The following is a 12540-nucleotide window of genomic DNA, read 5'->3' on the forward strand; positions in this document are numbered from 1 at the left end:
ACAGTAAATCAGCACGCTATTTTGTTCGCTGCAGCACTAGGCATCTAATTTACTGAGGTTTGGCCACAAGGTGCAATCCTGTTGTTTTATGGGAGCCCAATTGTAGTAACAGCAGGTCCCTTCCAGCATCTTATTACGGACCCTCCTTGAGGTCAGGAAAGGTCTAAGCTTTACCGCAGTCCCCAGTGTTTGATGCGAACCCGGGATCACGTGGGGAGCTTTAAGTATCCTTCCTAAGAGAGTGACTGATTGATGGCGGGGGAGGGGGTGGGCGCGGGCTTAGTTCCGGGAAAAGGCTTGGGCCCTCGTTGGGAGTGTACAGAAAGGTGACTTGAAGAACGTGGGGAGTCGCTCGCGGTTCGGTACGGTGGGGCGGTGGCCGGGGCTGCTGGGCACAAGAGGCCGGCAGCGCGCGGAACACCCGCCCCTAATTCCCGCTCCCGTGCGCGCTCTGGCACCACGCGCGCGCTCCCTCCCGTCGGGCGCGCAGAGGGGCGGGGCGGAGCGCGCACGGAGGTAACAAGGGACGCGGCGGGAAGAGGGCGTGCGCTCCGCCCCGCCCCTTTCGCAGCCTCGCACACCCCTCCCCCACTCCCTGCGCGTGCTGGGAGCCGGCTGGCAGGGCGTGCGGTGGGCGGGGCGCCGCGCTGACGTTGCCCGGGATGCGGACAGGTTCCGCCGCCTCCAGCGCCGCCGCCGCAGCTGCCGCTGCCGCCGCCGCCGCCTCCGCCTCGCCTGCGACCGGGGTTTGTATGAAAACACCAGGCGGCGGGCGGCGAGGGATCCGCCGTGATCCAGGTGCCGAGCCGGGTGCTGCGGCTCTGCGCGGTCCCCGCCAGCGCCCCATCCTGAGCCGGTGAGCGCCCCGCTGCCGTCCGCGCGTCCCGGCCGGCCGTCCCTCTGCTCTCCCCGGGCTGCGGGAGATGCGGGCGGCGGCGCCCGGGGGTAGGAGGGGCGACCCCGGATCCCTGCGCCCCTTACCTGACGGGTTGTGTAACGCATGTCTTTCACGGGGCGTGAGGGGAACGCACTCGGTCTTGAGGGAAAGCCTTGACAGGCTGGGGCTTTGGCTAGGTCTGGAATACGCCTTCCCCAGTCCCCGGACCCTCGGTGGATCCCCGTCCCAGTCTTTGCGGAGGGTATCGGGCGCGGTCTCTGGGCGGAGGCCGCCCCTTCTGCTCTACCCTTTCTCTCGGGCCTGAGCTCGCGGCGCCTCGGGGAGTCCAACCGAGGGGCTGCTGGGCCGGGGGCGGGCGCGCCCAGCCCCGCGCCCCCGCGCCCCCCCCGCCCCCCCCGCCCCAGTGGTAGCCGGCCGCCGAGTTGCTGGCCCCTGTGCTTGGGCAATCCTAGTGTTCCCGGCTGAGCGCCAGCAAGGTGGGATTTGCTGTGACATCGGCGATGGGCAGGTTTGCTTCCTCTCGCTGGGTGGTTTGAGCTGAAGTGTGTCTTCTGTTTACAACTTGTCGCCTTGAGCGTTTGGTTTGAACCTGAATCAGATCACCCTGGATGACAGTGCAGAGTTTCCTTAGTGTCTTCCTTCCTGAATTGCGAGTTCTCAATTGCAAGTGTTCAAGGACTCTTGTAACCCAAAGGCTTGCTCGACTCTACCGTTGTTTTACCCTTGTGCCGTATGAACCTCTTATGAGCACCAGGGCAATTGGAGTTGGTTGGGTTCCTTTCTTGGGCGTTTACTCATTGTAGAATGGAGTTTTCATGCATCATAGTGTAATCGATGTGAATGTTGATAATTTAAAGCCCATTTCCCGTTTTAACATAGCTTACTCAAGTGCCTGAAGGTAGCGGAAATTTTCTTTGGCAGTATTAATTCTATGTGGGTTTTTCCTTCAGGTGTTTAAAATTGTAGTTGTGTTTAATTACAATGCATGACAATTTGTAGTTAGAAAGGACCTTAACAGTCTTCTTAATCAGTCATTTTCACTTACCTTTTATGTCCGTTTTTTAAGCTTTATGTAAATCAAATTATCCTTTGTGAACTTCTGAATTATTCTTATAAACTGGTTGTCTGAGAAAACCAGAAAGTTATTTTTGTAATTGTATTGTGGAATGTTTTTAGTTCAGTAGGCCAAAAAAGAAATGATTTATTTAAGGAACTTTAAATGGTGCTTATTTTAAAGCGTGCCAAATGTCAAAACCAAACCAAACTCTGAAAGATCTGTAAGTATTTCCTACTTAGAGAGATAATAAGTCGTGCCTTACCCACTCTTCCTCATCCTGCGGGCAGAGTTCTAATATGATTTGTTCATTTTCCCATTCCACTTCTCTTAAGTTAAATTCTATGGTGAAGTTATAGGTTCATTTTTATTGATCACAAAACTCTGCCTTGAATTGATTCATCACATAATTACAACTGCAGACTCACTCTGAACTCGGAAATGAAATGGATAGGCTTGAAACTACCCTCGTATTTGGCCAACATTGCAAAGCATTTAAATCTATTAATTAAACTTTCGTAGAAGCAATTTTTATAAAGCTCTTCCGAATTGAGGCATTGTTCTCTTTAGAAAAGTCGGGCTAGGCTGCTATATAATAATGGTTTTACTTCCATTAGCAGAAGGAAAAGAGGTCCAAGAGTTATGAAATTTTGTAATTTGTATTCTACTTTTTTTTTTTTTTTTTTGAGACTGAGTCTCACTCTGTCGCCCAGGCTGGAGTGCCAGTGGTGCGATCTCGGTTCACTGCAACCTGCCCCTACCGGGTTCAAGCGATTCTCCTACCTCAGCTTTTTGAGTATAGGCGCACGCCACCATGCCCAGCTAATTTTTGTGTTTTTAGTAGAGACGGGGTTTCACCATGTTGTCCAGGCTGGTCTTGAACTCCCAACCTCAGGTGATCCACCAGCCTCAGCCTCCTAAAGTGCAGGGATTACAGGCGTGAGCCACCGCGCCTGGCCTGAATTTTTTTTTTTTTTTTTTTTTTGAGACGGAGTTTCGCTCTTGTTGCGCAGGCTGGAGAGCAGTGGCGCGATCTTAGCTCACTACAACCTCTGCCTCCCGGGTTCAAGCGATTCTCCTGCCTCAGCCTCCCGAGTAGCTGGGATTACAGGAGCACACCACCACGCCCGGCTAATTTTTTTGTATTTTTAGTAGAAACGGGGTTTCACCATGTTACCCAAGCTCGTCTTGAATTCCTGACCTCAGGTGATCCCCCCACCTCGGCCTCCCAAAGTGCTGGGATTACAGGGGTCCACCACCACGCCCGGCCTGGCCTGAATTTTTTTAAACCTCATCCAAAGTATTCATCTTCCCAAACCTGCTTTTCTTGGTTGAAGTCCCCCACTATCTGAAAGTTGAACAGTGTGTGAACAGCAATGGATGCACCTGTCAGAGGGCCATCTGCAAGATGGGAGCTTTCCTTAGGCAATGGGTTTCAGTATAAACAACATAAATTTTATAGGGTGGGCACTGAATTTTAAACTTCAGATGTTATTGTTGATTACTGTGCCTGTGTACTATAGTGTAGTGGCTAAGGGGTTGGGCCTCAGAGCCAGATGGCTCGGTTTGGGTCCTGGCTTTGCTTTAGGCAAGTTATTTTTATTTTTATTTTTTTAAGGCAAGTTATTTGTCCTTTTTGTACTTTAATTTTCTCAGCTCCAAAAATGACATAATACTAGTGCATACTCAAGATATTCTCAAATATTAAGTGATTAATACATGTGAAGTGCTTAGCCCACAGTGCCTGGCATTTAGTAAGTGCCCAGTAAATGTTGCTATTATTATCGTTGCTCTTCCTCAGTCTTCAAAGGGATCTAGTAAGCGGAAAAGACTTTTGGTGGATGGAGCAGTATTACTGCAGATTAATTCCACTATGACCCATTTGCTCCTTTGGGGTTAAATGAGAGCTTAGTCTCACCGTCCTGCCTCCTGCCTTGGAAACAGTAAGTCAGTTTTAAATAGAACAGCTAGACCCTGAGCTGGGTGCCCTGGGATGCTACTGGAGAGCTGCTGATATATCCCTATTTGTCCCTTCTGACAGAACCTTGGATTGTCTCCCTCCTGTTGGTGATGGCTGCTATTTTAATCCTTTAATCATCTGTTTTTGAGTTTGTGATTGGGTGTTTCTTTGACTATAATGTGCCGCTATCAAAAATATCTGTCAAAATATTGGTAGGTATGTACGTGTTTGTTTGATCAGAATATTGTTTGTTGTTTCTAGGGCACACAAAATCAGTTTTATCTAAGCATTCTTTTTTATCTATAAGAGTGAGGTCAGTTTTGATTTGACATTGTGTTCATTTTCAGGTTTCATATAATTTTCCTAGGAACTTTTTTTTTTTCCCTCCAGTATGATTTCACATACTTGTTCTTGGTTTGCAGGGATCTAATATTAAAACTCTAAATGCTTTCAAACTTTTGGTCTCAGGACCCTTTTACATTGTTAAAAGTTGTTGAGGATCCCCAAAAAGCTTTTGTGAATTTATCTATATTTACTGTATTGTAAATGAAAAGGGAAATATAAATTGTCAGTTCACTTAAAATGACAATTATAAACTCTTTACATGTTAATATAAATACCATATTTTTAATGAAAACAACTTTTTTTAAAACAAAAAATAAGGTAGTGAGAAAAGTGGCATTGTTTTACTTTTTTTGTAAATCTGTCTGGTTTAATGGAAACAGCTGGATTATCATATCTGCTCCTGCATCCAGTCTATTGCAGTATGTTCTTTGGGTTGAAGTACATATGGAGAAAATCCAGTCTCCCACAGTTAATGGCTAAACAGGGTGCGGAGGCCAGGGGAGGGAGCATTTTAATAGCCTTTTCAGATAATTGTGGATATTCTTGTTTGGTATTATATCAAAACTCGGTAAGTGGCAATTTCTTAAAGATTAGATGCAGTGAGAAATCATGTAAGCGGATTTTTCCATGGTCTAGTAAAGCCCATTGGTTTGAACTTTGAATGGATCTTATACTCATTCCTGAGATTGTAACATCATTCCTTGGTCATTTGTAAATATTGGTTCAGTGTTATGCAGATCTTCCAAATGTTGACATCTTTCATCATGCAGTATTAAATAAAGTTATGGTTGTTAATATCACCACCCATTTTGTTAGAGACAAATTATTGGGAAGCTGTTTAGGTCTTGACATGACAATGGTGGATATGAGTTTTCCAGAATTCAGAGTTTTGCTTGAAAGCTCAAATTTTATCATTGACAACAAATGTGACTTGTTTACTTAAAGTGACAAGCAAGCTCAGTTTATTCATTTCTGAGAAAACTTCTGCCAAAATATTCCAATTTGAATAACCATAGTCTGTCAATCATTCTTTCAGTCACTTTCATTAAAAAAGAGGCTAGTGCAAGCTGTCAGTTCAGTTACAGAAGCACTTTACTTTGAGACAGCCATCAACTATTGTAATTTAGTATGTAGCAGAAATGGTTCATGCAGAGTTCCCATTTTGTCACATAAAAAGGTGTATAAAAATTAATAATTTTTGCTGTTTCAAGGACATTCTTAAGTGATATTGGCTTTTTCTTGTCTTTTTATTTTTATTTTTTGAGATGGAGTCTTGCTCTGTCGCCCAGGCTGGAGTGCAGTGGTGCAATCTCAGCTCATTGCAAGTTCCGCCTCCTGGGTTAACGCCATTCTCCTGCCTCAGCCTCCCGAGTAGCTGGGACTACAGGCGCCTACCACCACGCCTGGCTAATTTTTTGAAGTTTTAGGAGAGATGGGGTTTCACCGCGTTAGCCAGAATGGTCCTGATCTCCTGACCTTGTGATCCGTCTGCGTTCACCTCCCAAAGTACTGGGATTACAGGCGTGAGCCACGGCTGGCTTTTTCTTGTTTTATAATTGTTGGTGGTTGATGGTGACTTTAATTCAGTCCAAGATGCCAGTAATTTTAAGATTTTAAATTCTAGTATTATACAAATAGTTTTGATCTTGTGGGTCCCCTAAAAGAGTGTCAGGACCCCAGGGGCCCATGCACCATGCTTTTAGAACTTCTGGATTTAAATCTTAAAGAGGATTTCTCACAAACCTTTGATTAAGAAGTGAAGTGGTAGTGACAGTCTCTGGTTTGTTTTTGTTTTAGGCTTTGGGACCTGGTAAAGTCCTTATTAAAAAAAAGTATTATAGCTAGATAGTAGGAATAAGCTCTACAGTGTTCTCTAGCAGTATAGGATGACTGTAATTGATAATATATACTTTCGAATAGCCAGGAGGATATCAAATGCTCTGAACACAAAGAAATGATAAATGTTTGAGATGATGGATTTTCTAATTACCCTGACCTGATTGGTATACATTACATGTATCAAAAGATCACTGTGTACCTCATAAATACATATGATTATTATGTGCCGATTAAAAAAATTTAAAGAAAAATATTTTAACATACAAAATTAAGTACAGTAAAGGTTATTCACAGAAAGTTTCTTAATGGTTTTAGTCAGGTGCTGATACAATGGGATTATAGTATTAGTAATCTGAATACCATCTAAAAACAAAAATCAGACCTGGTAGTACATTTCTTTATAAATGTTCAAATTTAACGTTTTGGGAATGTAAATATTAAACAGTGAAGGCACAACGTGAAAAGCTCCACTAATATCTAACTCATAAGCTTAAAAAAAAGCGACCTGGTTTCCCTTCTTAATCTCTGCTTATTTCTCACTTAATTCATGCTGAGAATGAGCTGCCCTATGGAGAAATGCCAGGCACTTGCTGTCTTTGCCTCACATTTTTCCTTAAGGGGAAAATGATTTAAAATTATGAAGATTATAAGGACATTGGTTATATAGGGATTAAAAACAATAATAAAGTCAGCCAGAGGGATTTATGGTCGGATAATGTTAATAAAAATCTGAACACTGCCTACATATAATAGAGTTTAATGAATTAAAAAATAGTATCTTAACAAGAACTCTTTAGGTTTATTAATTTATGGTCAACACACTTTCTAGACTCCTTTTTGGTGCACGGTGAAAACTAATCTCTCACCTTTTAATTTAATGTCATTAATTTTAACTTGTATTTATATTTGAAACAACTTTTTTCCCAGTTTTTAACACAAGGTTCATATTTTGATCTTTAAAAAAATATTTATTTTAAAAAATGGTGGTAAAACATATATAACATAAAATTTACCATTTAAATCACTTTTAAGTGTGTAGTTTAGTGGCATCAAGTATATTCACATTGTTGTGTGCGGCCGTCACCACCATACATCTACGGAACTTTTTTTATCTTCTCAAATTGAAACTCTGTATATATTAAACAATTACTCTCCCCCTCCCCCATAGTCCATTCCCTGGCAGGCACTGTTCTATTTTCTGTTGCTATGAATTTGACAACTCTGAGTAGGTCACATGAGTGGAATCAATCATACAGCATTTATCTTTTTATGACTGGCTTATTTCATTTAGCACAATGTCTTCAAGGTTCGTTCATGTTGTACCATGTGTCAGGACTTTCTTTTTAAGGCTGGATAATCTGTTGTATGTATATACCAGATTTTGTTTATGCGTTCATCCCTTGATGAATGGACACTTGAGTTGCTTGTGAATAATGCTGCTTTGAATCTAGGTATGTAAACATCTCTTCAAGACCTTGCTTTTTATTTATTTATTTATTTATTTATTTATTTTTAAATTTTTTTAGATGGAGTCTTGCTGTGTTGCCCAGCCTGGAGGGCAGTGGCGCGATCTCAGCTCACTGCAACCTTCGCCTCTGGGTTCAAGTGATTCTCCTGCCTCAGCCTCCCAAGTAGCTGGGACTACAGGTGTGTGCCACCATGCCTGGCTAATTTTTTTTTTTGTATTTTTAGTAGAGACGGGGTTCCACCGTGTTAGCCAGGATGGTCCCTGTCTCCTGACTTCGTGATCCACTTGTCTTGGCCTCCCAAGGAAGACCTTGTTTTTAATTCTTTTGAGTATATACCTGGAAGTGGAATTGCCAGATTGTATGGTAATTCTATTTTTAATTTTTCAAGGAAGCTTCATACTGTTTTCCGTAGTGGCTGCACCATTTTATATTCCTATAAATAGTGCACAAAGATTCTAATCTATGCACATCAACACTTACTATTTTCTGTTTTTGTTTTGTTTTTGGTAGCAGCCATCCTAATGGCTACGAAGTGATATCTTGTAGTTTTGATTTGCCTTCATGTTGCTGTATTTGGTTTCCTAGTATTTTGTTGGGTTTTGCATTAATGGTCATAAAGAATATAGGTCTGTCATTTTCTTGTAGCATCTGTCTGACTTTGGTATCAGGGCAGTACTGGCCTTATAGAATGAGGTAGGAAGTGTTCCTTCTTCACTTTTCTGGAAGAGTTTGAAAAGAACTGTTTTTTTTTTTTGTTTTTTTTTGTTTTTTAAATGTTTTGTAGAATTTACCAGTGAAGCCATCAGATTCAGGGCTTTGCTTTGTAAGGAGGTTTTTTTGTTTGTTTCAGACAGAGTCTCTCTTTGTTGCCAGGCTGGAGTGCAGTGGTGTGATCCTGGCTCACTGCAACCTGTGCCTCCTGGGTTCAAGCGATTCTTCTGCTTCAGCCTCCTGAGTAGGTGGGACTACAGGCACACGCCACCACGCCCAGCTAATTTTTGTATTTTTAGTAGAGACAGGGTTTCACCATGTTGGCCAGGCTGGTCTCGATCTCTTGACCTTGTGATCCACCCACCTTGGCCTCCCAAAGTGCTGGGATTACAGGCGTGAGCCACCATGCCCAGCCTGTAAGGAGGTTTTTAATTACTGATTACATCTCCTCAGTAGTTATGGGTCTATTTAGATTTTCTATTTCTTTGTGGTTCAGGCTTGGTAGGTTTTGTGTTTCTAGGAATTTATCTCATCTAGGTTATCCAATTTGTTGGTGTACTGTTTTTCACAGTACTCCGTTATAATCCTTTTTGGTTTTGTAGAATTGGTCATGAACGTCTCCCCTTTCATTTCTGATTTTAGTAATTTGAGTCCTCTCTCTTTTAAATCTTGCTAAAGGTTTGTCAGTTTTGTTAATCTTTTCAAAGCACCAACTTTTGGTTTTGTTGATTTTCTTTTTATTTTTTTGAGATGGAGTCTCGCTCTGTCGCCCAGGCTGGGGTGCAGTGGCGCAATCTCGGCTCACTGCAAGCTCTGCCTCCCGGGTTCACGCCATTCTCCTGCCTCAGCCTCTCCGAGTAGCTGGGACTACAGGCGCCCGCCACCACGCCCAGCTAATTTTTTTTTTTGTATTTTTAGTAGAGACAGGGTTTCAGCGTGGTCTCGATCTCCTGACCTTGTGATCTGCCCGCCTCGGCCTCCCAAAGTGCTGGGATTACAAGCGTGAGCCACCGCGCCCGGCCTGTTGATTTTCTTTATTGTTTTTCTAGTCTCTATTTCAATTATTTCTGCTCTGGTCTTTTTTATTTTCTTCCTTCTGCTCACTTTGGGTTTAGTTCTTCTTTTTGTAGTTCCTTAGTTATAAAGATAGGTTGTTTTGAGAGCTGTCTTACTTTTTAATGTGTTTATGTCTATAGATTTTCTCCTCAGCACTGCTTTTGCTATATCCTGTAAGTTTTGGTATGTCATGTCTTTGCTTTCGTTTGTCTCTGTTTTCCGGTTAACCCAGTGATTTCTTCTTTGATTCATTGGTTAAGAGTATGTTGTTTAATTTCCATAAATTTGTGTATTTTCCAGTTTTCTTTCTCAGATTGATTTCTAACTTAATCCTGTTGTGAGGTTGGAGAGCACACTTTGTGTGATAAATATCTTTTAAAATCAATTGAGACTTAATTTGTATCCTAATATGTGGCCTGTTTTGGAGAATGTTCTATGTGCACTTGAGAGGAATTTATATTCTGTTGTTGAGTACCTTGTTCTAAATATATGTTAGATCTAGTTGATTCATTGTGTTGTTCAGATCATCTCTCTCTTCACTTCTTTCTGGTTGTTCTTTTCCTTATTGAGAATGGTGTATTAAGTCTCCACCTTTTATTATAGAAGTATTTCTCCCCTTAATTATGTTAATTTTTGCCTCATTTTGATGATCTGTAACTACTTCATATATTTTGTTGGTGTGTAAATGTTTATACTTGTTTTATCTTCTTGCTCTATTGAACTTTTTATTAATATATAATATACTTTTTCTCTTGTAAACTTATTTGATTCAGAGTCTGTTTTGTCTGACACTAGTATAGCCCTTCCTGCTCTCTTTTGGTTACTATTTGCATGGAATATCTTCTTCCATTCTTTCACGTTCCATGTATTTGTGCAACGGGATCTAAAGTAAGTCTTCTGCAGACAACATACAGTTGGATCATTTAAAAAAATCTATTCTGCCAATCTTTGTGTTTTGATCGGCAAATTTAATCCCTTTACATTTAAAGTAATTACTTCCTAAAGTAGATTACTTTATTTACTTATTTCTGTTCTTTGTTTTTTATATGCCATATTAGCTGTTTTTATTCCTCATATTTTGTATATTTTGATTTATATTGGGATATTAGCTGGAGCTGACTTTGGGTTATAGTGGTTTCTTTATAAAAATGAGTCATAGTCCCATCCTGGCTAACACTTTAAAACCCCATCTCTACTAAAAATACAAAAAATTAGCCAAGCGTGGTGGTGAGCGCCTGTAGTCCCAGCTACTTGGGAAGCTGAGGTGGGAACCCAGGAGGTGGAGCTTGCAGTGAGCCGAGATCACGCCACTGCACTCCAGCCTGGGCAACAGGGCAAGACTCCAGAGCAAGACTCTGTCTCAAAAAACAAACAAACAAACAAACAAACAAAAAAGGGTCATAGTCATAGGTTAGAGGCAGAGAAAAATGTGTGTTTCAAGGTAAGATTTTAAATCTCATTTATCATCTGTATAGACTTAGAAATTTTGGCTTTGTTTAAGTCTGAAAATAGTGAAATCTGAGTTGGAGGAAGAGTTATTTTAAACAAATCATTTAATAGTTGAAGGGTAATGAGATTCTGCTCTTCAAACCTACCTCATTTATTGATAGTAAAATGGAAATGTCACAAAGCAAAACTAATTAGACTTTTCATAAGTATCTGAACATTTTTTATGGAGTAGTGTGTGAACCTTACAGATTTGTTTGGTTTTGATAAGAATGCATGATCAGGGAAGATATATAAGCTTTTTGTAGGTTTACTCTTACCCATACTTTTTGATAAAATTAATGACAATAAAATAGGTGAAATCAATTTTCCTGTTTGAAGATTGGACTAAAATATAATCATTGGGCTGGGCTTAGTGGCTCATGCCTGTAATCTCAGTACTTTGGGAGGCCGAGGTGGAAGAATTGCTTGAGCTCATGAATTTGAGACCAGCCTGGGCAATATGACAAGACCCTGTCTCTACAAAGAATGAAAAAAACAATTAGGTGGCTGGTGGTGTGCACCTGTGGTCCCAGCTGAGGCAGAAGAATTACTTGAGCCCAGGAGGTTAAGGCTGCAGTGAGCCTTGTTTGTGCCACTGTACTGTAGCCTGGGTGACAGAGCAAGACCCTGTCTCAAAAACAAACAAATGCACACAAAAAACCCGAAACACCTCCCCCCCCCAAAAAAAACCCTGCCAAACTACTTCCAAAGTAATTGCACCATTGTACATTCCTGTCAGCAATGTGTGAGAGTTCCAGTTTCCTACATCCTTGCTAACACTTGTTATTATCTGTCTTTTTAAAGTTTAGCCATTCTATTAGTTGTGAAGTGGTATCTTATTGTAGGCTAAGTTTCAAAATAGCAGTTAGGCATAACAGGAGTGATAGTACTAAGATGAAGTTAATGTTCCAATTAAAGTATTGAATAGGCTGACCTAGGAATGGTTCTTGACCCTGGCTATGCATGATTAGTATCACTTCCTAATTTTAAAAAGTTGATGTCACAACTTCATTTCATTTCTGAGGGTGTTGTACTATTCCCCTCCCACTCCACAGCCCAAATCCTTCATTTAAAAATAAAACAGTAAAGCACACTTGTAGAGAAAGAACCACTCTCCCTTAAGCAAAGAGAGGGTTTACCATAGGCTGCTAAATAGTTTAAAGAATTGTTGGAATGTATCAGTATGGGTTCAATCAGGAGATAGAAACCACATAGTAATTTAACAGGGAAAGAATAATATAAGGAATTATTGATTATAACAGGGGATTGGAGTAATAAGAGATTTACCAGTGAGAAGTAAAGATAATGCTAAAGAATATAGGAATAGCAGATAGAAGGAACAGTGACTATCCCAGGACTAAGATAGAGTGCGTTTCCATCTTCCAGATGAACTTAGACCTTATTGGAAAGGGCACGGTCAAGGCTATGTCAAAGGGCAAGTTCAAGCTATGGTACAGCACTAGTGGAATTTGCTGGAAATTTACCCCTTGGGGTACCAGGGAATGCTGTTTATGAAGAGGTATCTCATCAGATACCTCTACTACAAAACTACCTAGGCTCTTGTTGGAAAAGCAGCACATACTGAGGAGCCTGGTGGTAGAAGAACCATCCTTGTTGAAGGAGTAGGGCACTGGAAAAGCCTTGCCTACTGGAGCCAAGTGAATGCCCTGGAACTAGGAAGCACAATGCTTTTCCCTTGCAATGCCTTTCCAGTGCCCTC

At 41.5% G+C, this 12540-nt stretch overlaps 1 protein-coding gene across 6 annotated transcripts in view; it reads left to right on the forward strand.

The window, feature by feature from the left end:
- The first annotated feature begins 595 nt into the window (after positions 1-595).
- AGTPBP1 (ATP/GTP binding protein 1) overlaps positions 596-12540 on the forward strand; it is a 197102-nt gene continuing 185157 nt past the window's right edge. For 4 of the 6 annotated variants that reach the window (XM_030809308.1, XM_030809316.1, XM_030809325.1 and 1 more), the window contains exon 1: positions 596-856. Coding sequence is in view for 2 of the 6 variants with exons in the window: in XM_030809330.1 (XP_030665190.1) it covers positions 663-856 (194 nt within the window). In the remaining 4 variants the exon portion in view is untranslated. The remainder of the gene's footprint in view (positions 857-12540) is intronic. The other 2 variants (XM_030809330.1, XM_030809338.1) reach the window with 1 other exon arrangement.

Source organism: Nomascus leucogenys, chromosome 1a (genome assembly GCF_006542625.1).
Source record: "Nomascus leucogenys isolate Asia chromosome 1a, Asia_NLE_v1, whole genome shotgun sequence".
In the NCBI taxonomy this organism is placed as follows: domain Eukaryota; kingdom Metazoa; phylum Chordata; class Mammalia; order Primates; family Hylobatidae; genus Nomascus; species Nomascus leucogenys.